The sequence below is a fragment of the Nannobrachium achirus genome (genome assembly GCF_963921795.1).
Source record: "Nannobrachium achirus genome assembly, chromosome: 4".
Taxonomy (NCBI): domain Eukaryota; kingdom Metazoa; phylum Chordata; class Actinopteri; order Myctophiformes; family Myctophidae; genus Nannobrachium; species Nannobrachium achirus.
In genome coordinates, this window is record NC_137813.1 from 19,632,195 (window position 1) to 19,659,631 (window position 27,437).

A 27,437-nucleotide genomic window follows, 5' to 3' on the forward strand; every position below is an offset into this window, starting at 1 on the left:
ACTTGACTACAACTTCCGCTGTCGGCTGCGCGCATTGCGCTCTCTCGTGGCCGGACGGAGGCGTGCATTGTTCCACATGAGCGCGCAGCGCCTTCTACAGCAGCACACTGGTTCCCAAACACTCGTCTGGGTCGTATTCCATATGTGGGTCACATGGTCCACCAATTGTTATGGGTCACTCACAATCCCATTTCCCCCCCCTAAATTAAAAAATATATAGACCTATTTTTCAATATATATATATATATATATTTTATAATTTAAAAAATAATAAATGTATATATTTTAAAACAAACAAATCTAAGAAATTAAAGAAATGTAAAAAATAATGATAAAGAAACAGCAAAAATAGCCAATCAATCTACAAGCTCTCAATGTGGCGCAAAGCGATTCATTGTGAACTTTTAGATCTGTTTTTTTCACTAGTTTGGGTCCCGGGCTCCCGGCGAATGTCTAATTTCTCTTTTGGGTCACAAGCTAAAAAGTTGGTATACTGTTCTCTTTCATTCTTCTTCTATTGGGGTTTATTCACTTTCAATTGATTGATTGATTGATTGGTTGATTTAAATTTGCCACCTTGAACTTCCTACAAGCACCTTGTAGAAGGGTCAAGGTGGCACCAGTAGGCTATAAAATAAATGGTTAAAATATTAAAATATAAAAGTTAATACTAGAATGAGATGTGTGGTTTATTAGGATCCCCATTGGCCGATGGCCAACAGTAGCTAATCTTCCTGGGGTCTGCACACAAAAAAATATATTAACGAAACAAATTGAAAATAAAAACTGACAAAGTCAACATTCTTGCATTCAGGCAATTATGATCTCTACTACTGAATGAACCTTTTCCACATGAAGGTTTTTAGATGATTATTAAAAGCCAGTTTAAAATGAGAATTGTCCAGTCAACAGAGGCAGGTCTTTCCAAAGACAAGTATTACACCTTTACCAAATGCTTAATTTATACTCCATTGTAGGACGGTGCTTGTTGGCAAGATCTGTTCTTATGTGAGCAAGCAACACTGTAGTAACACTGTACTGTGTCAGATGATGTCAGATGAAGCAGTAATTCTCAAAGGAATGATGATTCATTTTTTTCCCCACATATTCTTTTATTGGTGGATAGATCATCAATGACACTCAAGCTTATTACGAAATAAATATATTTGTAATAAAAAAGGGAGAAATTCTCACCATTTGAGAATGACTAATAATAACAAACAAAAAACAAATCAATCAACCCAAAAGCAGCAGCATACAGTATCTGGAATGGACCAAAATATCAGTAGGAAGTTACGCAAATGTAAAAAATGAAAAGTAATTGTTTTTGGTGACAAACAAAGTATTAAAGGCATACTTATTAAACCATGACGTGGGTAGATATCTGTGACTGATAATTTGGATTATTTTATTAGCAACATACAGTATGTAAAATCAATAATGTTCAAAGTAAACGCTTAAAGTAAGCGAAAGGCCATTTCTTATGATGTGCAAAACAACATCCTCTATGAATCTCATAAAAGCTTTCTAACAAAAAACAACAAAAAATAATAATCTCTTGAAATTCCATCTATTTGAAATAATAATGGATTCCCATAGAAAGTATTTTAACCACTTTCAACCAGGCGTCGATATCTTAGGCATGTTATAGTAAAAAAAAAAGGCAGAAGTTGTCAATTGTCAAAACATTTAAAATGGTGAAAATAGGAGATCTACAAGCTCACAATCTAATATTTCTGCCACACAACACACCATTGTACGACAAAGTAAAAAAGAAAATGGAGCCTGTAATTAAAATTAATTTCAATACTATTGACAGATAAAAGTAATTTAATGTAGCACTATGTCACTGTTTTTAACGGATACATTTAAATTTTGTCGAACCCTAACCCTAACCCTAACCCTAACCCTAACCCTAACCCCGTTAATACAGTATAATCGGGGTGATTGTAATTCATCTCCCTGCTCTTCTATTGAGACATTAGATCGTGTCAAAGGTCATGTCCCACCTCGATACGGGACCCTGAGCAAGCAGCCAAGGCTCTAGCTAATAGAGTCTATTAGCTCAATAGTAAAAACATAAAAAATAAAAATAAATCAGCACTTGTGCAGATAACCAGGTTCAAATCCAGGGTAAAAAAGGAAAGTAACATAGTGCTGCTAGTGCTTTCACACGGTACAAATAAAAACAAAGCAGGCAGACATTCTCCAGTAGCCAGGAACCCAGTCCAGCTCTAACCTTCAACCCCTCCCACTGTCTTTGCTCAAGGACACTGGGAAGAGTTGGTTCCTAACATCATCACTGTCGGGCAGAAACCTCGTATCTCCAAGTTTCAAATTTGTACGTTTTTTTCGGAAAAGTAAAGCCCTGCTTCATCATACAAGACTGTCTCACAAGACTAGTGAAAATAGCAGATCGGCTATTTTCACTCCTTAAATAATTTTTTAAATGATAAATACAAAACGAACGGTTTTGGACATACAAGGTTCCACCCAACAACAATGACATGTTAACCACTGAAGCAATTTTCCACAACACAAAGGAACAGAGTAAAAAAAGAAACGAGGCAACCAAAGCCTGACTTATACTTGGTTGTATGTTGTGTCATGCACTGATAATAGACAATTTACAAGGTCAAAACGAGTTGGGCTGTGATGACGTGCTGTGAGTTTCTAAATTTGCGATTTCTGCCTGACACCGTCAAACAGCTAAGTATAAGGAGGAGTTTAAGGAGTTCATCCTCAAAACAATGTAATGTTATATCCATTATATTAAAACAAAATCTTACCTGACATTTATCATTCAATATTTTTAAGTAAAACATAGAGCCTCTGTGCTGATAAAAAGTTTAACATTCAATTTAAGCCACGTATTCTTAACAAAGTACCAGTACCTAGTATATACAGTACAGTATGTCTTTTTCTAATTTTGTTATGTCAGTTATATCCCACAAGAGGTGGTAACATGTTTTAGAAATAGTTGACATGTCATTTTGGAATGCTGTGCTCCAATCGGAGATGTCCCCATGCGGTGCCTCTGCGGCGGCTGTGTCACAGGGAACAGAAGTACCTGTGGACGGGGAAGGCGGTGAGGCCGGACAGAGCGATCCCCAGGCTGTCTCCCACGCTGGCGGTCGCCATGGCAAACTCCCTGTGTCTGTCTTCAGTCTGGAGACGGGGAGAGGATGTGAGAGGATGAATGTCATGTTCATACATTCTCTTATAAATCCTTACTGTTGTATGCACCCAAAGTTCATGACTAATTTCACCGGATTTCATATTGACACTGTCGGACAATAAACCAATTTCAACATGTCATTATCGGCCAAAGTATTCAAAATGTTTCAAGATATTTTAAAGAACTAGTCAAAATAGCTGTTCTACAAGCAACACAAACGCATCACACTGCAAGGGGCTTGTAGGTCAGTTATTTTCGCTACTTTTGTGTGACTCTGGAGTATAAAACCAGCAGTATAAAATAAGTTGCATTTTGTATGCAAAAACTTATAATTACCAGTATGGAATTACATGATTTATGCCAGATAGAGACGATATTCACGGTTAAGTCTATCTGTGGGTTTCATAAATATTTAACCAATGAAAGTGCTTGTGACTATAGTATATAATATCTATATAGGATTCATTGGAGGCTTGCACCTGACAGACAGTGACAATGTAATTGTGATTGAAAATAGGTGCCATTTCATGTATTTTGTGTGACAGAAAGACTAGTAGATAAGTGGGGAAATCAGTTTAACCACTTTTCTTTTTTTACAAGAACACAAATCTTGTATGGGGGTCCGTGGCACTATAGATCTTTTCAGATGGGGATCTTTGGCATGAAAGAGTTTGAGAACCAGCGCAGCAGATGAGCTGACCTCCTTGCTGATGTAGTAGAAGGTGTTGACATAAGCGGCTCCTCCCAGCAGGCCTTCATAGAGCACAATGACAAACACCAGCCAGGCACTGGGCAGGAACTGGTAGTACACAGCCAGGGACAGCAACACTGCATTCACACACTGGAAGACACAAGAGGCAAGGACACTCATCCTCTATGCTGCGTAGTTACTGTAGGAACCTTTCTTGACCCATTAAGAACTGACTGTGAATTCTACGAATGCCTTCTAAATCTGTACACTTTCAAAGTTTTTTTTTTAAATGTCTCAAAAATAACATCTGCTATTTTTGAATAGCCAACCCTGAAATCTAAAATGACACGGATGCTTTCCCGGTCAAGCCAAGTCAAGGAACCAACTGTAATGAGACAGTCCTGAGCAGACATATTTGCAAAAGAATGCTACCCAACTAGGAAGCTTCTTTCCAAAATTAGACCGAGCCCAGGAAAGGATGAGCACTAGAGACACACCTGTACCTGTTCTGTTCCATTGAAAGTGGACACAGTTAATACTCCTAGGGAATTTTACTCCTGCGATTTTACGCTAAATTGACAAAAAATCTATTAAATACCAAGACAGATCATTATTTTACGCTTTGAGAGTGAAATAGAGACAGATTTTTATTATGTAGAAGAACATGACTCATACTGTATGTAAAGGTCCTCTCACCTGTAGCAGAGCGAGAGCCCACAGCTTCCTTATCTTCACACAGCACAGAGAGGAGCGGGACACCAGCACACCCACCTGGTACAGAGTCTGGTACCTAACACACACAAACACATACACACACACACGCATTACTACAAGATAAGGGTCCATTAAGTATGTTAACTCATTGAATGCCCTTTTCAAGATGGCCGCCAAGTACCAGGATGCCACGTTCTTAAATTTCTAGTGCACAGATCAATTTTTAGTGCACGGATCGTGCACGCCCATGCACCATATGTGTAGTACTTTTTAACAGCTTTCAAACAAAAAAATCCGCTTGGAAATCCGTTCAGGCATTCATGAGATAGAAGCCTTCAAAGTCAGACAAAACAAACACTGCCACCTTCCTAAATTTCTAGTGCACGGATCAATTTTTAGTGCACGGATCGTGCACGCCCATGCCTAGATCATGCACCATATGTGTAGTACTTTTTAACAGCTTTCAAACAAAAAAATCCGCTTGGAAATCCGTTCAGGCATTCATGAGATACAAGCCTTCGAAGTCAGACAAAACAGCCATTTTTGACATTTTGAAAGATGTGTTTGTTATGGGGCTAAACATGCAATTTCGCAATTGCGATCATGCCTAATACATTTGAGGCATTTTTAGAATTTTTTTTATACATTTTTTTTTTGAAAAGATTTTTTTTTTTTCTTTTTTTTCAAAATGGCTTCCAACTCGGGAAACTCGGGCTGTGGCAGCCTGGGACTACTGTAATAACTCGGGAAACTCGGGCCTTGGCAGTCAATGAGTTAATATATACCCATAAAATACCTATTCCACTGAACATCATATACTGACCAGCGGTACTGCTCGGCATGGTTCAGGGAGAAATTTGGGAAATACAGGAGCTCCAGCTGAGAGAGGAAAGGTATATTATTATTAATCCTGATTCCTGAACTACACAGTTAAGTCACAGACTAGAGGAATGCCAAATATACATGTTTTAACTTCTTTGCGCTTCCTTTCAGCTTTTGATTTTACATAAGGGTCATGCGTGGAATTGGACACAAGAAGTATAGATATTCATATGTTGCTTTTAATTCAACTTTTCCCCACAACACAAGCCGTGGAGTCGGTGAAGTGTGTCACCTTATATCATATTTAAAAAGTATCATTAAAATTTCACACAGATCTAAGTGAGGTTAATTCATTGTTAAGTGCCACAAGGTGGCAGCGGAGTCGATACTCACCAGGCCCTGGTTGATGAAATACTCAGCGAAATAAACCAACCCTAGAGGAAGCACGAACTTCAGCAAACCCTGGCAAAGTTAGAGGAAGCAGAGACAAAAATGTGTCAGGTGACTAATGTCAGACATTTGTCACCTGACCTGTGGTTTATTCTGTCAGCTGGTTTTATAAAAAAATAACAAATGAAAAGTATTAACAAAAGCTTGTGACTAAATAATAACATGGTTGGGACCATTGGAACACAGGTTCTGTTTTTCCATTTCATGAAAATGTACAGTTTTGGACATACTGTTTCTGCCTGACAGTTCAATATGTGTGGTGATGTGTGTCAGGTGTACACTCACTCTGGTGACATGTAGTTTCTCTCTTAAGGTGAGCGGCCCAGAAGGTCTGTCCTCTGTTACATTCGTCATGAGGAAGAGAACAAAGCCTGTGAGGGTTATTCAATAAGAAAACTACTAAATACTGAACAAAAGCTACTAAAGTAAAAAAGCCCAAAGGAGTCTCAATAATCTGAAAAGATTAGGGAAGTGATATTCGTATTGTATGTTGATCAAGTCAGAAGTGAATCCAGAATTACATTCTATTTAAACGTTTGAAAACTTTTTAATCAAAAGGCAATTATATAATTTCTGCAGTTTTTAATCTGTAATTTAGCTATTTTGTTTTTACTGTAAACTTGTTTTAGACTAGATAACAGTTCTTTCAATTGTCTCCTTGTCTTTTATCTGGTTGTTGTGAAGCACTTGAACCACACACACAACCTCACTTGACCGGTTAGACATGGATGAAACTCAGCCGCCAAACACAGTTGTTGCGGATGTTTCACAGGCTCTCTGTTGAAAATATTTAATTTTCTCTTGTGTTTCAGTTTAGGTCACAGGGATGCTTATTTATACTGCGTCGTAAGAGTGCCGCTTGTCAAAAAGGTAGAGATAGCTATATGTTTAGCGAGTGACACCGTTGTACGATGAAGTATAAGTTAGGCCTGACCGCTCCGTTGGCTGTACCTTTCTCTTGCTGTGGCTCATTTTCATCAGAATCTTCCATTAGCCGCTGTCTCTCCTCTGAGACTCCACCTGCCGCTGGCAGCCTCGCCCCTCCATTATGCCACTGAGGAAATGACGGCGGAAAGACCAACAGGACAAAGTAGCTGGAAACAGGAATATGGATGAAATGTTAAAAAAGGTCATAAATATTTACTATTTACAATTCAGGTATTTCGCAGAATGTGTTGGACGGTTATCCAACACATTCTGCTGTTGGATAACCATCCTTTGCCTCAATTACCAGAATTAAAGCAACAGTAAAGCCTGATTTATACTCAGCTGTATGCTATTGTTGTGCACTGAAAATAGCGACACCAGCGAGCAACAAAGTATCATTCAGGCAGTGCAAAGGTGCAAAGAAAAAGCTGGACAGAGAGCAGACACGTGTGGCTCAGCCAGATAACGTGTGGCTCAGCCAGATAGTGCTGCTCACATCCGGGTCATGAGCTATGTCCTCCTTTGCTCTACCCTCTCTCTTCCCTGTCCGTATCTATAGCACTTGCAGTGAAAACCATAAATCCAGACCAATATTGTTCTGATAGAAGCAGGTTTATAGAGGCACTGTTTACGTAATGCAAGGCTTGTAAACAGACATAGAAATCTCTGCTTAAAGCCTAGTGCACACCATTGTTTCACAACACAACCAGCTACAACAATCATTGGTGTGGACTGGGCTTTAGACACCTCTCACACAAGCAATATGTACACTGTAGCTGTAACATACTGTATATCATTTAACATGGGAACAGACATAACCATACATAACTTCTCCATCAAAGGAGCCCTTCACCCACCTTCAACCTTATCTTCATATAATTGGCTGGTCATCACCAATGCTCATCACGAGATGACACAATCATAACAACACACAAATGCAACAAGTGTTTATTGAGCGTTTCTATGGGTGCTAATTCACAGAAACACTTGTCAGTCTTACCTCATCACCATGGCAACAGGGACGACTAGCATGATGAGCAGCGTGACCTGTGGTGACAAGCCGGCCTGGGTGAAGGCTGAATAGAGCAATGATCCGGCCACACCAGCCCCTCCAGTGCCTGAGCCCCATCCCCCTAACACATCCCTGACACAAAGACATGCAGAGACACATACTGTAGTCACACAAGGAACACATACTGTACACTGTAAAAAATAAATGTGTTCAGCTAACTCTGAGAGAGGACAAAGTTGTACATTATACAAAAGGTAGTTCCGACGAAGCAATCTGATTGGTTGAAATAGCTATCTAGCCATGATTCAAACCAGCATCAATGCACAGTGCTCATCAAAATAAGAAATCAGCTGTGCCGGCTCACAAAAGATCTGCCGGCTCCCTGTACCTGTATACATTTCTATCGATAATCGAATATCTTAATTACAATGAAATAGAGCTGACATGTTTTTTTAAGGGTAACTGTTGTATAATTGCAATATTACACTTGAGCAAGCCAGATGAAAACAATGCGCCTCCCTGAGAGGGTGGTAGCGTCTCACCTGTTGAAGAAGACAGTGAGAGAGAGGAAGGAGAGTTCTCCCAGACCAGAGCTCACACTGGCAAAGATCACACCTGGAAAACATCACAGTATTAGAATAACTTTGTCTGGGCGGAGAAGGAGAGTTGGAGGCTTAAATAAATGATCAGATATGTGGTTAATTTCTTATAGCAGTTTGATGACAGTAGCAGATTTCAATGGAAAAACTGGATGCACTCTTGAATCACATAACAGCAACAAGTTAAAACCATGAAAAAAAAACTTTAACCCTGATGTCCCTCTTTTGAGCATTGCATTAAAGGAGAATTGTGAAAACACAAATCTTTAAAAAGGGCTCAAGTTGTTAATAGTTATAATTAATGGCTATAACTGCCAAATTTGTTCCTTCCCTACCTCGATAGTGTGCTGCGGTAGTCAACAACAAATTGTTAATAAAGTACTTAATCAATCAATAATCAAAGCCAGCATAACCTCAGATCAACTTTTTAGTTCATAAGATGGATCTTTCCATTACCCAGAATGCTCATCCACATGACTGAAGAGAAAGATACCAGTAGGAAGCTTGTTGTTGCAGCGCTGACGCAGAACAAAACACGAAACCTAGAGGTCCAGACAGGAAGGGACATTATTGATCATTGACCATTTGTACACTCAAAGTTACAATAACAAACAGGATTTTACTGTGCATGAAAATCTATCTGCCATGACTTTCCCAAAGACCGCACCTCTACCCAATTCGACACAGTGGTTCTGTGTAGTGTTGACAGATACAGTACTATCTCAAGATAGCAATAGATTCAGAGATACAGAATGACTACCACCGACCTTTTTATCAACGTTTATATATGCATGGATATATGCACGGTCTATTAACAGTCTATTAATTAATATACTGTATCTACAGTATATCAACAGTCTACGAGTGAATATACAATAAGTACAGTTTCTCACTGTCAAATGTACATCTCCATGCAGGAGTCAGTAGACAAAAGTCTGTTACAGACAGGAGAGGTTTTCAAGTTCTCATATGGGGTTCGGGCTTGGTTTGTGGACTGAATGTGTTCCTCATCTTCTACTTACCCATAGGGTATTAAGTGGATGAAGAAGGGAGCAGTGAACTTGATGAGGAGGGTGGGTAGGATATCTGCCAATAGAACAGCCTGCAGAGAGGGAGCCAGAGAAGTTTTTACCAAACAGTCCCATTTGTGGGTCGCGACCCCATTGTTATGGGTCCTGAGTAAATATCCCTTTTTTGTTTGCTAAATGTTTCATTAATATTATTATTATTTTAAATGTAAAAATAATAACCTGAAAAGTTGAGGTACATTTTCTTTCTTCTCTTTTCTTTTTTTACAGAATTTTCAAAACAATCAAAGAAATCCCATACATTAAAAAAAATATATCATGTATCATAACATCGCTTGACCCACTTCTGTGTATCAGGAAACAGCGATTGCGAAACAGTAATAAACCTCTATTTACCGCAGTTGACACAGGGTTGCAGTCATAGCGGCTACTGTTGCTGCTGTTTCCCAGTTCAAAGTTTAACACAGCTGTGGATGGTGTCTGGAACAGAGATCGAAAGAAGGGTTGAAAAGAGGTTTTATTTTCACACTTTAGAACTTCAATTTTCAATTTTAGAACTTTCTGAACATTTTCTTCAGTTTTACTTTACTGTCTGGAATGTTTCCAATTTTCAATACTTTTAATTCTGCCCCACTACATCTCCAGTGGTGCTTTGGGATTTTCTTGGCGGACGGTCATTTATTGACGTCACGTGCACGCACGCGCCTCTAGAGGCTATTTAGAAATAACAGATCTCAGCAGATCTAATTGTGAGAAAACAAAAACTATGTTTTCTAGTCTTAATTACATTTGCATTTAATTTAATTCAATTAGAAAATACAGCGCTGCTAGTAGAGAAACAAAGTTTGCTTTGAACGAATCTCAAACAGTAGCCTACATAGGCCAGTGAGGCCACCACATAATGGAGCCATGTATGATATGCACGTACAGTAGTCACCGCTGGAAACTTACAGTGGGTGTCTACATTTCAGTTGATACTGAAGCACTACGAGTACTTTTTCCAACACTGCATTTTTTAACTCTTTGTAACCAAATTTGGTTCGATTTTGCACTCTCTCTCTCAAGAGTTAATTAAGGTTTCCTTACCGGTGCTGTGGAGTTGTCAGAGCCTTGCTGTTTCAGGATGTCATGTGCTGCACTCAGCATTACCACATAAGCAAAGTTGTTGCACAACCCCAGGAGCCTAGACAGTAAGACACACCATGTTTACAGAAAGATATTTGTATTGTGTTACGCAGATAGTCTGACACATTGATTTGAGCCTATCGGTAGAGTGTGTAAATAAAATAAAAGTAAAAGAGCCGGAAGATATATTGATATGATCCCTAATATTGTCTTAAGTTTCAGGATATCATTATATGTCACAATGTTTACTGCATTACAGTAAAGAGATATCATTTTAACCTGACAATTTAAGCTATCCTTAGGTGTAGATGTTTTGCCAATGCATAAAGCGTCCACATTAGCATCTCAATATCATGGTATATTTGGTCAAACATATATTGTGATATTTTATTTTGTCTATCCATATCATCCTGCTCTAATTGTGGTTCAACACTCACCAAAATCCGCTCCAGTTCCGCCACAGACCTGTCAATCATTCATAATAAATAATGCATTACAAACGTTATTTGACACCACAGAAGGCTGATTTATGCTTAGTCGTACGACGGTGCCACTCGACAAAAATAGACGATGTTATTGAGAAATACACTACAGCTACAGACTCACCTTGTTCACGTGCAGGATCTGCATTCACGCTGCTTGCTTGCTCCATCGTTTAAAAAGTGCAAATAATGAGTAAAAATCTAAAAACTAGAATGTTACAAATAGAAACTAAAAACAAACAGCTGTTACCATAGTAGCAGCTAGCAGCTCCACACTCATTCTCAACAACAGCATTTCGGGCAAATAAAATCGCATGACGAGCATAAAGTAGTCATGGCAGCTCAGACACACGCTTAAACCCCTACCTACAACATTTAACAGACACACTGCTGACAATATTTACAGGCGTTCAGGTGATTTTCAAAAGTGAAAGGATTTTCCTTCTTGAAACAGAGGGAAGAGTTTCCCTCAAGTCTGCTGCCATGTGTTCCACAAAAATACATCCCCGGCAGCGGAAACAAGAACGGCACTTGGGGGTTCCCACTGGGGAGTAGCAATAATAACAACTTTGGTTCGGCTGTTGTGTGTTGAGGTGAATAATGCTGGGATAACTCTGTTACCATAATGTAAAAACAAACTTTATACCAGTGACTGAGACTGAGACTACAAAGCTGTTTTCTGCTCCTTGACTTACATCGAGACCGAGTTGATTAAACAGTAGAATTGTGCTTGTTGTCTCCTGAAAATTTGGAATGTGGATATGCTTGTATAATAAAAAGTAATAACTGATAACACAATTTCAGAGTGGCTAATTGTGACTCTGACTAATTCATTTATTTTGATGGTGCAATAAATATGCTCAATAATCTTTTATGTATTCTATAACAATCCCAATGCTACTGTCCTAGGTCCTGTATATTTACATTTCAGGGATTCACAGATGCAAGATCAACTGTAACAATATAGCAATATTAAGACAATAATAAAAGCCAATGAGTTATACACAATAATCTAAAGATAAAGTCGTGTAGAAGAAGGGTCTGGTTTCTTCAGCAGAGTTCTCCATGTTTCTGGAAGTTTGGAGAAAGAGCGGAGCGTCAGGTTACGTCATCACGCCCCAAGCTAAATGTACGCTCAACGCTCTCATTGGCCAATGCTGTCTGAAACGTAGAGAAACATCCAGAGAGTTGTGGAAATATCCAGAAAACTTTTTACAAACATATATAAGAGCAGTTTATCAGACACACAGACAGTCACAGCATCTTGACAAGATCCGAGGAAGGAACACAGCATCGTACACTTAACAATTGAACAGCGAGGAGCGACTATTTTACACAGACACGTGTCCAGCACAGTAAGTACAGCACAGCTATTTCTGACACTTTTACATTATCAGGCTATTGAAGGAATACGGTTGTCATTTTAATTAGAATAATAATAACATCGAGCCTACAATAGTACATGCTATACCGGGAAAGTAATAATTTGATTTAATTTACAGCATTGTGATAAACAGTTCAGTTCATATCAGTTATTCATTGTGAATGAAATTCCAGGAAGCCATTTAGGAGGATTGTAATAGAACTGTTGCAAGACATAATCTGAAACATTAAAATGGTAAAATACACAGTTAGAATCACTTAATTGTACAATAAACTATAATACTTACGGTTATTAAAATGTATATCATATAATTTGATTAAAATCATAGAGATGATTATTAAGCCTATGTTGTTCTGTACTGTAATATTTATAATATAATATAATATAATATAATATAATATATATAAGTAGGTCTGGAGTGGAATATAACTAATTTATTACACATAATTAAGACAACATTGTTTGAATGGTTTCATGTTTCTAATATTCCCTTTGTTTTTTTCTAGGTATTATTCAAAATGTGTGCAAAAGGTGTTGCTATTGGCATTGACCTGGGAACCACCTACTCCTGTGTGGGGGTTTACCAGCATGGCAAAGTAGAAATCATTGCCAATGACCAGGGCAACAGGACCACCCCCAGCTATGTGGCTTTCACAGACACTGAGAGACTCATTGGAGACGCAGCCAAGAACCAGGTGGCTATGAACCCCTCCAACACTGTATTTGACGCCAAGAGACTGATTGGCCGAAAGTTTGATGATGATGTGGTGCAGTCAGACATGAAGCACTGGCCCTTTAAGCTGGTGAGTGATGGAGGAAAGCCCAAAGTTCAGGTGGAATACAAGGGGGAGAACAAATGCTTCAACCCAGAGGAGATCTCCTCCATGGTCCTGGTAAAGATGAAAGAGACTGCTGAGGCCTACCTGGGCCAGAAGGTGAACAATGCTGTCATCACAGTCCCAGCTTACTTCAACGACTCACAGAGGCAGGCTACAAAGGATGCTGGCACCATTGCAGGGCTGAATATACTGAGAATAATCAACGAGCCGACTGCAGCCGCCATCGCCTACGGACTAGACAAAGGCAAGTCAGCAGAACGCAACGTCCTAATCTTTGACCTGGGTGGGGGCACCTTCGACGTGTCCATCCTGACGATTGAGGACGGCATCTTTGAGGTGAAGGCTACAGCTGGAGACACTCACCTGGGTGGGGAGGACTTTGACAATCGCATGGTCAACCACTTTGTGGAGGAGTTCAAGAGGAAATACAAGAAGGACATCAGCCAAAACAAGAGAGCTCTGAGGAGGTTGCGCACAGCTTGTGAGAGGGCTAAGAGAACCCTGTCCTCTAGCTCTCAGGCTAGCATTGAGATTGACTCTCTTTTTGAGGGCACTGACTTCTACACCTCCATCACCAGGGCTCGCTTTGAGGAGATGTGCTCTGACCTCTTCAGGGGAACATTAGAGCCTGTGGAAAAAGCCCTTAGAGATGCCAAAATGGACAAGGCACACATTAATGACATTGTCTTGGTTGGAGGCTCCACCAGAATCCCCAAAATCCAGAAACTCCTGCAGGATTTCTTCAACGGCAGGGAGCTGAACAAGAGTATCAACCCAGATGAGGCGGTGGCTTATGGAGCTGCCGTCCAGGCTGCCATTCTGTCAGGCGATACATCAGGAAACGTTCAAGACCTGTTGCTGCTGGATGTGGCACCTCTGTCCCTAGGCCTTGAGACAGCTGGAGGAGTCATGACAGCCCTTATTAAACGGAACACCACCATCCCCACTAAACAAACTCAGACCTTCAGCACTTACTCTGACAACCAGCCTGGGGTCCTCATCCAGGTGTATGAAGGAGAGAGAGCCATGACCAAGGACAACAATCTGCTGGGCAAGTTTGAGCTGTCAGGAATCCCACCTGCTCCTAGAGGGGTTCCTCAGATCGAGGTCACCTTTGACATCGATGCCAATGGCATCTTGAAAGTGTCTGCAGTGGATAAAAGCACAGGCAAAGAGAACAAAATCACCATTACCAACGATAAGGGCCGGCTCAGCAAAGAAGAGATCGAGAAGATGGTGCAGGATGCTGACAAATACAAAGTTGAAGACGACCTTCAGAGGGAAAAGATCGCTGCCAAGAACTCCCTGGAATCCTACGCCTTCAACATGAAGAGCAGTGTGCAGGATGACAACGTGAAGGGGAAGATCAGTGAAGAGGACCAGAAGAAGGTCATTGAGCAGTGTGATCAGGCCATAGCCTGGCTGGAGAACAACCAGTTGGCTGATAAAGAGGAATATCAGCATCAGCAGAAAGAGCTGGAGAAAGTGTGTGGTCCCATCATCAGCAAGTTGTATCAGGGAGGAATGCCAGCAGGCAGACCGCAGGCACAAGGCAACTCCCAGGGCCCAACCATTGAGGAGGTTGACTAAAATTAGTCATTATGAACTTAAAAATACATTTAAAACTTAAAAATGTAATTGAAAAATGATGGAATGCCTACTGTACCTGCACTTAATATCTGACAATGAGTGGTTGGTTGCCCATATTGTATGTTGTTGAACATGAACATTCACTGTCGATTATTTTGTATATATGCTGTATGTATATGTATATAGTGGAGTATATTAAAATGTCAAATTGAATATTTCTGATGCTTTTTATATTTTAAATAAAAAATAATAATATTATAATGATGTCCTGAGTTATTCACATTAGTTAAAAGCCCCAGAATTTAGAACAATAAGAGATGAGAATGAAGCTTTTGATGCATGATGTCACTGTAATATTTTAACTTAATCATACATTGGAGGTAGGCACATTGAAGACATTTTCTTTGTTTGGAAAACATCTGAAACCCAACTTGAGTCCTTCAACATTAAAAGTGCTATAAGTGATATTCTGGGCACTGACCAAAGGCCCTGAGTAAAGCCCTTTGCACACAGGACAGTTGCGTTTTTTGCGTTTGCGGCATGAATAAAACGCATTGGATTTGGTGTGCAAGGCTGTGCGGAATCGGCGCTGCGGATCCAAAAAGGAGTCATAAAAGGAGTGATGAGTTTTTTACCGCATGCGACAAGACGCACAAATCGAACTGGTTTCGATCGAGAAAAAAACGCACGGCGGCAGCCACTCGTCGCACGGCTAATTCGGAGCCGGTGTGCATGAGGTCATAGAGAATCATTGTTTTCTTTTCAAAAAATTATATTGTCCGTTTTATCCGTGCGGTTAAACGCGCCTGTGTGCAAAGGGCTTAACAGTTGAGTGTTTTCAGCTAATACGCTGTATAACACTGCCATCTTGTGGCTAAAAGTGTCATTGAAGTGTCACCACAGTACCAAGATATTCTACATTTTGGCTTGCCAGAACCACCACTTCCAATTAGTTCTGAAGCAAACATTACATTACAGTTACATTGCTTGTAGATTTACTCTTTTCACTTTCACCCTCCTGCACTGAACATAGATAAACCTTTTCAAGGCAGTTTCCCATTCCTTTCTTTGCAGTAGCACACACACCTTTCTACCTCAAACACACTGTGATAAATGTATCTCCATTGCTTTAATGAAAACTATTGGATCAAGCTGATCACATTTACATTAATGGTGATATGAGCATTGTATAGGGGCAATAACACTTATTATTTATTATTATTTTCCTGAAGGCTCAAAAGAACTAGAATCCTTTTCACTGAGGTTTTCTTCCATGATAAATGTGGAGAAAACACACGAGAGCCTAGCAACCTAACATTTCAAAATACTCTAAAACTGAGGTAAAATCTGATTTCAAATCACATGATTAGTTTACCATTCTTTTGAAATTCAAATAAGTCTGTTATACCAGAGGGTGACAGTAGCTTTTGCTGAGGAGTTAGAGCTTCATAATCCGGAATATGGAGGTTCCAGGCTCGATTTCCAACTCCTCCTGGCTATGTTTTGAAGTGTTCTTGAGCAAGACACTGAACCCCTAACTGCTCCCGATGAGCAAGTTGGTGCCTTGCATGGTTTCCTCCACCATCTGTGTGTGAATGTGAGAAACATTGTAAAGTGCTTTGGAGAAAGGTGCTATATAAATGCAGTCCATTTACCATTTACCAGTGCAAATACAAGTTTATACACAACATTGCTGCAGTAATTTTCAGTGTCAACACTAGATGGAGGGATAGATCTGTGAGAAAGAGTTCTTGAGCTGTGCTGTGCATTTTATGTAAACCAAGTCTTTCAAAGTGAGTCAACAGAGCATTCAGTTGTTGTGTAGGTGTACACACAGTACAAGAGGCATTGGTTCTGGTGGTGTGAAAAACCCTCCTTCTGCGCCTACTGGCCTACCGGTCCAGCCACATGATACAACATAGGCTCAGTGTAGCCGCTACTAGCCGGTTCGATTCACGATCCTGACTACCTTTGCTGCGTGTCACTCCCCATCTCTCTCTCTATTTCCTGTCTAATGTCCTATAAATAAAGGCATAAAAGCCCCAAAACATCTTAAAATAACAATCCTCATTTCCAGGTCCTGATATCAAGCAGTTGAGACAGATGTTAAAAGACAGCAAAAGCCTCCATTTGGATTCCAGGCTATCTGTATAGAACAGTGTTCTTCTCTCCCAAACCTGTTTTCCTCTGAGTGGACCAGTCAGAGCTCTAAGACCACAGGTCACATTTTCTGACTGTGGACAAGCTACGTACATTATGAAGGTGGGGGGGGGGGGGGAACTGACCATATCAGTCTGGCCACTTTCAGTATTGCACAATGTAGAAGCTCATATTCTCCATTTTATCCATATCTTTTCCTTTTTATTTTGAGCGTACTGTGTAAATATTTCTTAATACTGGCATTATTCAGTTAACGTACCAAACCAACCTCACAGCCCCACAAATAAAAGGAAATTGCACTCTGATTCTGAATCAATCTTAGCTGATGACATGATGTCAACTGTTTCATCACATTGGATCACCATAGTGAGCTATGGCCTCAATGATTAAAATAGTAGTCTGGGTTATAATCAGGCTCCGAAACATTGCCGATGAATGGATTATTTTGACTTGACGTTTGGACATGTGCTGTAGTTTTAAATACATTTTCACAAATTAGACACATACCACAAAGAGACATCAATCATGGTGAATAGGTTCGATTTAATTCTTTATCCAGTGTATATACTGTAATAGGTTAACAATTTGATTATAATATATACTCTAGAAGGTTTTTCTCCAGCAGATGGTTCAGTCGAGAGATGAAGGCACATTTAATGTACTTAGGGACTCTTAAAGACCATGTCACAAAATCACAGAACCCAGAAGGGCAGGTCGGGCTTATGAGCAGGCAGCATTAAGGGAGCTCCTAATAAAGAGCTTCTCTCTCACTTGGAGTGACAAATTCAAAAAAACACATTCAACTATGAAATAAAGTGACATCACATGTTCAAACTAAAACAAAAGTGCTGGGCCAGGGAGTGAAAATTAATAGAAATAACCGCATGCACGTTGGGTACGGGAATGTCGGAGGTTGTCGAACTGTGTGGTGGAATGAGGGCGAGGTGAGCAGTAGAACAGTGTCGGGGCAACATTTAGTAGGCGTGGTTAGCCACAAAGAGAGAGTCGCCACCAGCCGCGCCGTGGTCTCCTTTGGACACGTACTTGCCGAGGGCAGCCTCGTGGTTATTCTGTGGAGAAAGAAGAAGAAAGAAACAGATGAGGAAGGAAAAGATAGAAAGGAAGCAAGATGTGTAAAGCCTAGTCCACACCAATGAACCTGTTGCAAATTGCAACCACTTGCACAGAATCCCCAAACTGTGCTGACATGCAACGGGTCAATTCAGACCGTTGCAAACAGTTGCAGCGGGTTGAGTTGCAAATCTTTGGAATGGACTAGCCTTTAAGAGATTAAATATGAGAAATTAGGACAATTAGTTATGACTTTGCTGAGACAGAAGTCACTAGCTATTTGTCTTTGCAGAGACAGAAGTCACTAGCATTTGCTTCCTCTTGTTATTTGGCTGTTGACAGAGTGTATCATTTCTTATTCACTTTTAGATCAATAAGAATGAAATGTTGAATTTCAATGTGAAATGTTTTCATTTAATGTTGATGAGGATCTAAATAAACTAAAAACCTTTCTCATACTTACTTATCATACATTAACTGTGTAACATTAAAGCATAACTTCTAAAATTGCATAGCTTAATGGTAAATATGACACCTAGCTCTAGTAGAGTTGTGTGGTATTCATGTTACAGACAGAAATCAAATCTGGGCAGTTGAACAGGGCGGTACATTCTCCTGTGTCCGCCCGAACCTCGTTCCCTAACTTGCTGTGCTCCTTTCCCCCTCCAAAAAAACTATTTATCGTCATGCTCATACCCAACGACTTCTATCATTACTCTGAAACATCACTGATTGTTCTTTAGAGTTGGATGAAGAGTCTACTGGCCTCCACAGTGAACCCCTGGCACGGCAGGAATAAACTCCTGACCTTCTGACCTCGTTGTCCCTGCCCCCCGTCATTCCTAACCCATTCTGTACTCACCAGCGCCCTCTTGATGTACTCCTCCTGGCATGCCTTTCCATTCTCCTTCTTGCCGCCCCAGGCCTTGAGTGCGGAGGCCTGCAACGCACGGCCGTAGGAGAAGGTGAGGGCCCAGGGCCTGTGCAGGGGACACTGGTTGATGGCGCTGAGGTTGATGCTGGCTTCCTCCTCACTCTGACCTCCGGAGAGGAAGGTCACGCCTGGGGGAAGGAGGGAGAATGGGAGGTCAATGCTTAACCATTCGATTGTGTGTATATGACTGTAATGAATGCATGAAGGTAAACAATACTGTCTATGAGCACACACTGCATGCTGGATGACAGTGTTCAGCGTGTTGTACTGTGTGTCAGTGTTGTACTTTATCAATCTCTATCTACATCCATCCAAGAGATTATGTTAGACCGGTAATTGTCTGTTTGGCTGGTTTTTGTCTTTTTTTTATCAAAAAAGGCAGAAAATATAATACTCTCGGAGTCTCCGGACATCCTGGCTGGTTATTAAAAAACACAAAAAGACATGGCAATTTATCCTTATTATCTCCGCAAAACAGACACAGTTCCTGCCAAAAGAATCTGTATCTGTTATGAATGGATATAATACAAATAGTCTATTTTACATGTGTAAACTTTGTACGGCATTTCTGATATTTCGGACTCTCATTCATTCTCCATCACAACCATCTTAATGTATGGGATGCATGTATGTATGGAATGCATGTGCTAATAAAACATTTAAAATATCGATTTGATGCTCATATTAACCGTAGGAAGTATTAGAATATAGCTTTGTGTGTCCTGTAAACCCCCCCCGCCCCCCCCCCCCCCCCCTGCTTTGCCGTTGTCATCTTTTAGTTTTTGACCATGATTTCTCACAATATTTGATCCATCCATCCATCTTACCAGGCACAGCGGGGGGCACGGTGCGGCGCAGAGCGGTGACAGTCGCCATGGCGATCTCCTGGGAGCTGAACTTCTTGGGGCAGGAGTGTCCGGCCGTCACCATGTTGGGTTTGAGCAGTGTGCCCTCCAGGTACACATGGTGGTCCGACAGGGCCTTGTACACTGCTGCCAACACCTGGTACAGGGCGGTGTTGGGGGGAGAGTCAGAAAGAGGCAAAAAGGCAATTATCTAATTAATGCATGGAGCGAGAGAGACGTGCAGACACAAAAAAAGAATAGTTAAAAAATATATGTTTTAAAGAATAGCTATTTTAGCTATTTTTCCTTTTTACAATGACGTATAAAATAGGGCATTATAGAACAAATATTTGACTTTTTAGTTTTTTCATGTCGCTTTGTTAATAATTTTTTTTTTATATACAGTACATATTCGTTAATCCCTGACCAGAATTGATAGTTGCAGCCCTGAAAACGAAATAAATCAAGAGACGTGATCCTAATTCTTAAAAACACCTCTAACTCAACTCAACAGTGAGCAGATGGATCGGGCAGTACCCCCCCCCCCCCCCCCCAGCTATTATGCTGCAGAACTTTCATGGTCCAGTTTCCCACACCATCACTCACCTTCTCAGTCACATACTGGCAACGCTTCAGGTCATGGTCGCCGTCAGGCAGGATCTCTGGCTCAACGATGGGAACGATGCCATGCTGAGGGGGGGGGGGGGGGGGGGACAGAACATGGCAACCAGCGTCATGACAACAGACATTTTGCTTCTGGCGAGGGGTTGGTGGGGGGCGTGCATGGTGTACCAATTGCTTGGCAGAATAGCGGTTGGGCCACTGAGCCAACAATGCTGTGGGTTACATAACCCCTGCTTGGTGTTACATCACTATTTATATAATGCTTATGCTATATAAACTATATGGTCTTAGGTTTTGTCTTTTAAGCAAAAGCGAAGAAAGCACACATTCATACATATGTATGTCACCATTGTGTGTCATTTTTGTGTCACCATTTTGGCATTGTGTATGTGTCTTTGCAGTTCCTGTTGCCAAAACGATTGGGAAAGCTATTTTCACAATGTCACCTATTACATATCACTTGCTTAGAATCATAATCGGTAGTATGTGTTTCTGGGCAGTTCCTGTAGCATTATCATCATGGTTGGGAAAGCTACTATCACTATCTAATCAATTCCATATCATTCCATAGCTTAGACTCAGTAATCAGTAGTGCATATGTGTGTGTCTAACCATCTGGCAGATGCTGGCATAGCGTGCCAGGACGTTGGCGTTCTCTAAGATAGCCAGTTGAGATGGGGTGTTTTGTGTGATCTTTAGTACACAGCGCCACTTGGCAAAGTCAGCGCCATCCTTCTTGTACTGGGCACAGCGCTCATACAGTCCATCCAGACCTGAAGGAGAGACAGAAAAGAGAACAAGAGAAAGAATGTGGAAGTGGGTTTAAAACACAAAAGAGAGAGAATGAGATGAATGAAGCAAGAAGCAAAGGAGCGAGGGAGAAAACATGTAGAAGGAAATGCAAGGTTACAAAACAGCCATGATTTGTAACTTTGTCAAATATGGGAAGATATACTAAACACTAGTCTAGAGTCTAGAAGCACGACTGCAAAGAGAAGCCAACTTCTATTACAGCAATGCACTCCCAGTGTAAACAGTTTAATGGCACCAGCGGGACCATGAAAGGATATACAGGATATGTATGAGAGGTTAAAATGGAAAATATTAATATAACATCTAATGGAAGTGGCTGAAGACATCATTTGAATAACTAACACTAATTGACAGTACTGATATAGTTAAGCTATACGTTGGCTTGTTAGCTAACAGTTTGGACTTTGGATATTTTACATCTTAACGTACGATTTAATTGAATTTTACAATTTCTACTCAACATGTCGGCAATGCCACATGTATACAAAGAATAAATGGGGATAAATAACAAGTTAAAGCTTTTTACAGCTAATACAGTAGGAACCTTTCCATAGGAATGAAAGAAAAAATGGGTTCAAAAAGCTAGGACCCCAATGAATCATAAACAGCTCAACGCTATGTCAATGTTTTATATCCGCGCCACATTTTATGTTTTGAATCTCCCCTGTTCACATTTTAAATAAAGTGTGGATGGTCTTGATACACTATATAATTGACCAACAGTGATTATTCCCACGTACATGGAGAAAGCAAATTCTGTCCGAAATGCAGAATATCATCATGTGATGAAGTATATAGTCTCTGTCGGGCAAAAACCTCATATCTCCAAGTTTCAAATTTGTTTGTTTTTTGGTAAAGTATAAAGCCCTGCTTTATCACAAAAGACCATTGCTCAAATTAGTGAAAATAGACGATCTACAAGCACACAACGCATCACACACAAGTTTAAATCGTTTTTAAATTGTTTTTTAAATGATGAACGGTTTTAGACATACAAGGTTTCCACCCGACAACGACGATATAGGGCTTAATTGCTTTTAACAACGTCCAGGCGTGTCTGTTTGTCTCACCCTGGGTGGTGGTCTCGCCGTTGGTACCGGCCAGGGGCACCACGCCCTTGTCCACCTTGATGCCCACAACCTGTCCCCTCTCCTTGATGAGCTGGGGGAAGGTCTTGCCATCGTCGGTCTTCTGGTAGAGGGTCTCGTGGAAGAAGATGACGCCTCCGATGCAGGGCTTCACGCGGTCGTCGGCGGTGAAGAGGAGCTGGCGGTACAGCCTCCGGTTCTCCTCCGTGTTCTCGGCATTGATGCCCTGGAAGCGCTTGGCCACGCTGCCTGGATATGACAAAGGGGAAGGGGATTGGGTTTTAACCCATTAAAATGACAGAATCGTTACAGGACACCGAATCCCTGATTAATGTTAAAGTGTACCGGTATGTGTATTTGTGATTCAGTCAGACACTATGGTCAAAAATAAAAACTATTGCAATGATATTGCATTGTATTTGGCTGTGTGGCACTTCTCCTGTGACCGGAACAATCTACAAAAGCATGACACAGATTCTGAGATCACAACCCCCCACCAAAGCAGAGACTAAAAAACACACAGTTATTGCATGAACACGAACATATGAATCCAGGGCTCCAGGCTGTGTTTTTACATTGGTTGCACAGTGCCTAAACTTTTCATTTACAGTAGGTACACCACCTTCACCAGCATTTACATTTTTCACTTTTTCTTTTGTCTACCACCCATACAATGGTAAGTTCTTAACACATTATGTAAATGCTTTTAAACAATAATAAATGTAGATAGCAAAGTTTAAGACTTTCTGACATTATTGAGCCGTGTGCCAAGATCTGTTGGGAAGCAAAATCATGGCTTATGTAGGCGACTGGTTGTTGTGGTACTGCATGTTGTGTTTATAGTGCAACACACATTTATTACAGCGGCTTGTGGCTGCTATAGTTGTACACGTCAAAGCAAGAGCACTGACAGTGGGTTGTTTAGAGAGCATGAACATACCCAACGATGCTGTTTTAATTGTCAAGGTGTATCTGATCCAGTGTACGTAAAATTAACCTGTTACCCTACCTACATTAATAATAAATGAATAAGCTAGTCTAGCTAGCTAGTCACAATGGTGGCACTCTGGAGCCCTGGAGCCCCTCATAGGATATAACCTAAAGATACACAGAAATGAAAAGAACATGATACAGTACAATAAATATCGACTAAGAGAAAATCACCAAATAACAGGAAGGCGCTGTCAAATCAAATCATGTATTTGATTTGTCTGTGTCTTCCTGTTACTTTAATTCCATTCTCTCTTGTTCCTTATTCTAACTCTTCTCTTAACAGCAATGTTGAGAGCTTGCACAAAATCTATTTCCACACACTCTTTTACACCTGTAATCAAATGATGTGACAATAAAGTTAATTCTGATCCTAAATGCTCTTACAGGAAGTAGCTGGGGAGGTGGATGGAGTTTAAATGTCTGCTTAAATAAACTGCATGAATTGAATCAGTAGGATTGTGTCCGTTTGTGATTGAAGGGTGTATGAGTGTGGGACCAGCTTGACTTCCTTGCCCACTTGAACTACAAAGCTCCATAATCCATATTGTGGACTGGATTTGTATTTATGGCTGGACATTCAAGGTTTAATGCGTTCACAGGTTACAACCCAACACGCTGTGAGCTTGTAGGTCTGCCATTTTCTGTGCATGTCACCGCGGCGTTGTGTGACAACTATGCACTGGGCTGAAGTGTTTAGTGTTTTGTAGAGCCGGCTGGGTGTTGTACCAACATGTTGCAGGCCAGTATGACCTGTGGGAAAGGCCAGGCACATCACTATGGTAACAGGAGGGCATGAATTCAGATGTCACATTGTCACTAAACTGTGTGTGTGTGTGTGTGTGTGTGTGTGTGTGTGTGTGTGTGTGTGTGTGTGTGTGTCACAATGTAATCTATTACATAATACCAGCTCAGAATCATAATCTGTCGGATTACTCATATCCACTATGATAATTCCACAATTACATTGATTTTACTCTCTGCATCTAATCCATAATCCAATTCAAAACAGCCATAATCCAATTCAAGATTGAACATGATTACTATGGCTTGTTGTGTTTGACATACTGTAGTGTAGTGAATAGTGACTGTCAACTGTCAAAGCAGCTTTCTCTGTCAGCGGCCCAACTTCCTGGAATGACTTGTTTTAGATACCGTTTATGTTCTTTTATTTTGTAATTGTACTCTCTGATTCACATTCCTTGTCGATCTGTAATGTATTTGGATTGTGTCTATTATTGTAACCTCGGCTACGTTGAAGATGAGGGCTTGCCTCTCAACTGTACTCCTGAGTTTAAATAAAGGTGATGATGATGATGATGATGATGATCAATGGTATTTTAGGTACACAGATCAGTGTATACCAGTGGTTCCCAAATCATGTTGTGGGGTCCCCAGATGATTAGCTTAAAGTTATACCATGTAACTTTTTTTATAAAACAAATCTTAAAACTGTTAAATCGCTAAAGTTTTAGAACCCCCACTCCGTTATTTTCAGCTTCTAAAGCCTTCTCTTTATATGTTTTCTATGATCCCTACCGGGGACCGAAAAATTGCGTCATCACACTACCGGCCAATCACAGCGAGGGTTATACACTGCCGGCCAATCACAGCGCATCTTGAAGTGGGGTCGCTATGGCGGCCATATTTGTAGTCGCCCGTGTGTCTCTTTACTCAAAAGGTAATCTCGCCTACCAGGCAGGGTGAAGTAGTCCGTTTCTCCGGAATGCCTGAACGCACAGGAACCAGGGACCCCTCTAAAGATAGCTCTCGGCGTTGTGGAGGCAGACGCGGGGGTGTGAAGGTACGAAAAATGGCCGAAAGACGCGGACGCGACCGCGGTTTGCTATAGGGCTACTGACCACTAGTTGAGCATCTTACACAGTATAGCTTTAATTTAAAAAAAACTTATGTAAACAAAAATACATAAGTGTATATCTGCACATTTATAAAGTGACAATTGAACGACTTTCAAGAAAACAACAAACTGGCCAAACGGTCAAATATTAAGTAAGCAAGAGGCAAACATTGTGAAAATAGCAGATCTACACTGCGAGGCGTTGTGAGCATGTAGATCTGCTATTTTCACAACATTTATCTGTGGACCGAGTTACATTAAATATAATACCTACAAGTCCAAGTGCTTGTCAGGGTGGGGGTCCCCAGTTCATATATTTCTTATTTTTGGGGGTCACAGCCTAAAAATGTTTGAGAGCCCCTGGTGGTACAATAAAACACTCCCCCCCTTACAATTATGTAATACACTGTATTACACTGTTGTGAGAAAAGCCCATCCTACCTGTGGATTCATCTGCGGCCAGGATGCCCCTTCCATTTGCTACGATCCTCAGGGCAATGTCACTGAGCTCCTTCTTCTGCTCAGTGGACAGGAAAGGGTAGGCGTGAGTCATCTTGATTCTGGAGAGAGAGAGAGAGAGAGAGAGAGAGAGAGAGAGAGAGAGAGAGAGATGATGATGATACTGATGTTACTGGAACAGGTACAGTCCTATTAAAGTGATTTTAACATGATAATCACATGCAAAATGGTGCGGGTTGAATGGCTTCAGTAAAGCACTGTAATATTTGCATAAGACACCGTTATTACACAGACAGACACTCCATGAATATGACTCAGTTAACTTCCTGCCTGTTGCATCATATGCTCAAAACCAACAAGATCCTTCCATTTCATTTAAAAAGGAATCATAACAATAATTATCATAATAATAACTCACTTTGGGGGAGAGTTAGTCTATGATGTAGCAGTGTTACAGTAAGTGCGCAATTCCTGCAGGGTCGTGCGTGTGAGTGAACCATGTCTGGCTTTGGCATCATCATGGATGGGGATTGATCGCAGAGTACAAAATGTCCTCGACCAGTTTATTTATTTTTTTATTCACGCGGCGTTTCGTGCGTTTCACAAATAGCGCTTTTACTGTTATTATTATGAACTAATATGTTGGCACTTCCGCGTTTGTTTTTCATCATTCTGAATGACCTTGTATTGTATTGCACTGGGAGGTACCGGATGCATAGAGGTCGGCTCGTCACGCATTTTAAGCCTCGTTTATACAGCGTAGTACGACGGTGTCGCTACCCGAAAAGGAAATTTACCCAGCTTCCACAGTACACCAAAGCTGGGAAATCTCGCTTTTGCGAACGCCCATCATTTCGACTGGAGGGTTAGCGACTCACTCCACGGAGGTTAAGGTTAGGGTGAGGGTAACATTGTAGATCTATCTTTTCATTTTTGACAAGCAACACATGCTTGTGCGATTTACTCAAGTTTTGTTCATGTTTTTTCATCACCCATCACTGATCACTCTTACTTATTTATGTATAGCCTTTCGTGTATCTTCTTTGCGTAACTTCTAATATGAATAAATCTCTAAATAATATAGACCCTTGATTGTCGTCATATAATGCATTTTATAAAATAATATTCAAGCTCCTTCTAAACGCAGGCTATAATTGGTTTCAACTTGAAACCAATTACTTTCAAGATCACGAGATGACAATTATTGTAAACTTACCAAATTCGAGCGAGGGAACAAGCAGGCGATGGAAGAGGAGGAAGGGACACTGTTGCGTCTGATGGAAATGTCAGAGACAAGACCGAAGAGAGGATGGACGCTGTAAATGATGTCAACCCGTAGAGGGACAGCACTGTCGCTCCTCCAATCAAAACGCGACCGACGCGCCACTTCCTCCAATCAGAGACGCTCGTTCGGTTTGGCTCCACGGCGGTTGGTCGGCCTGCTGGTAAAGGGGCGTGTCCGGCCGGGTAAAGGGCGTCTTCCAACCTATAACGAAGGCGACCTGGCGGTTTCCAACGTGTCTGAGCCTTAAGCTAGATGCAGAATAGACCCTCATTTTGAGTGAACATTTATAACTCTAATCTTTGCTTCTGTGGGTCCCTGGAACAAAATATATGAGATTGGGGCTTATACATTACCTCCTCTATGGATGGGGGTCCGTGTACCACTACAAAATAATACATTATTTTGGGGGTCCTAGCACTACAAACGTATTCTAAATCTAACAATTTTCTGAAAAAATGTTGCTGAACTT

General features: G+C 40.8%; 3 protein-coding genes across 3 annotated transcripts; 1 reads left to right on the top strand and 2 right to left on the bottom strand.

Moving 5' to 3' along the window:
* Positions 1–1,928: 1,928 nt before the first annotated feature.
* On the bottom strand, positions 1,929–11,501 carry cln3 (CLN3 lysosomal/endosomal transmembrane protein, battenin). Its single transcript, XM_080723947.1, has 15 exons — positions 11,153–11,501; positions 10,984–11,011; positions 10,508–10,604; positions 9,818–9,901; positions 9,416–9,495; positions 8,850–8,935; positions 8,337–8,409; positions 7,783–7,926; positions 6,807–6,949; positions 6,141–6,193; positions 5,799–5,867; positions 5,407–5,462; positions 4,566–4,659; positions 3,879–4,019; positions 1,929–3,168 (listed from the first exon to the last, which is right to left on the bottom strand). Exons 1-15 carry the CDS (start codon positions 11,196–11,198, stop codon positions 3,052–3,054), a joined length of 1,311 nt encoding a protein of 436 aa, XP_080580073.1. The 5' UTR covers positions 11,199–11,501; the 3' UTR covers positions 1,929–3,051.
* Positions 11,502–12,930: 1,429 nt separating this feature from the next.
* On the top strand, positions 12,931–14,841 carry LOC308283635 (heat shock 70 kDa protein-like; the record flags this gene model as incomplete). Its single annotated transcript, XM_080724099.1, has 1 exon — positions 12,931–14,841. The coding sequence occupies one exon, from the start codon at positions 12,931–12,933 to the stop codon at positions 14,839–14,841; it is 1,911 nt and encodes a 636-aa protein (XP_080580225.1).
* Positions 14,842–17,524: 2,683 nt separating this feature from the next.
* On the bottom strand, positions 17,525–26,954 carry LOC308283243 (fructose-bisphosphate aldolase A-like). Its single transcript, XM_080723630.1, has 8 exons — positions 26,900–26,954; positions 25,666–25,784; positions 22,359–22,625; positions 21,088–21,248; positions 20,458–20,541; positions 19,834–20,008; positions 18,935–19,134; positions 17,525–18,071 (listed from the first exon to the last, which is right to left on the bottom strand). Exons 2-8 carry the CDS (start codon positions 25,775–25,777, stop codon positions 17,976–17,978), a joined length of 1,095 nt encoding a protein of 364 aa, XP_080579756.1. The 5' UTR covers positions 25,778–25,784; positions 26,900–26,954; the 3' UTR covers positions 17,525–17,975.
* Between the last annotated feature and the right edge of the window lie 483 nt (positions 26,955–27,437).

Coding starts and splice junctions, on each gene's coding strand:
- cln3 (XM_080723947.1), bottom strand. CDS start 11,198: ATGGAGCAAGCAAGCAGCGTGAATGCAGATCCTGCACGTGAACAAG. Junction 9,496..9,817: donor GCAACCCTGTGTCAACTGCG/GTAAATAGAGGT, acceptor CCCTCTCTGCAG/GCTGTTCTATTGGCAGATAT. Junction 4,020..4,565: donor GGGCTCTCGCTCTGCTACAG/GTGAGAGGACCT, acceptor TGTGTCTTCCAG/TGTGTGAATGCAGTGTTGCT.
- LOC308283243 (XM_080723630.1), bottom strand. CDS start 25,777: ATGACTCACGCCTACCCTTTCCTGTCCACTGAGCAGAAGAAGGAGCTC. Junction 20,009..20,457: donor GCCAGTATGTGACTGAGAAG/GTGAGTGATGGT, acceptor GCCCTGTACCAG/GTGTTGGCAGCAGTGTACAA. Junction 19,135..19,833: donor CGTGCCCCCCGCTGTGCCTG/GTAAGATGGATG, acceptor TCCTTCCCCCAG/GCGTGACCTTCCTCTCCGGA.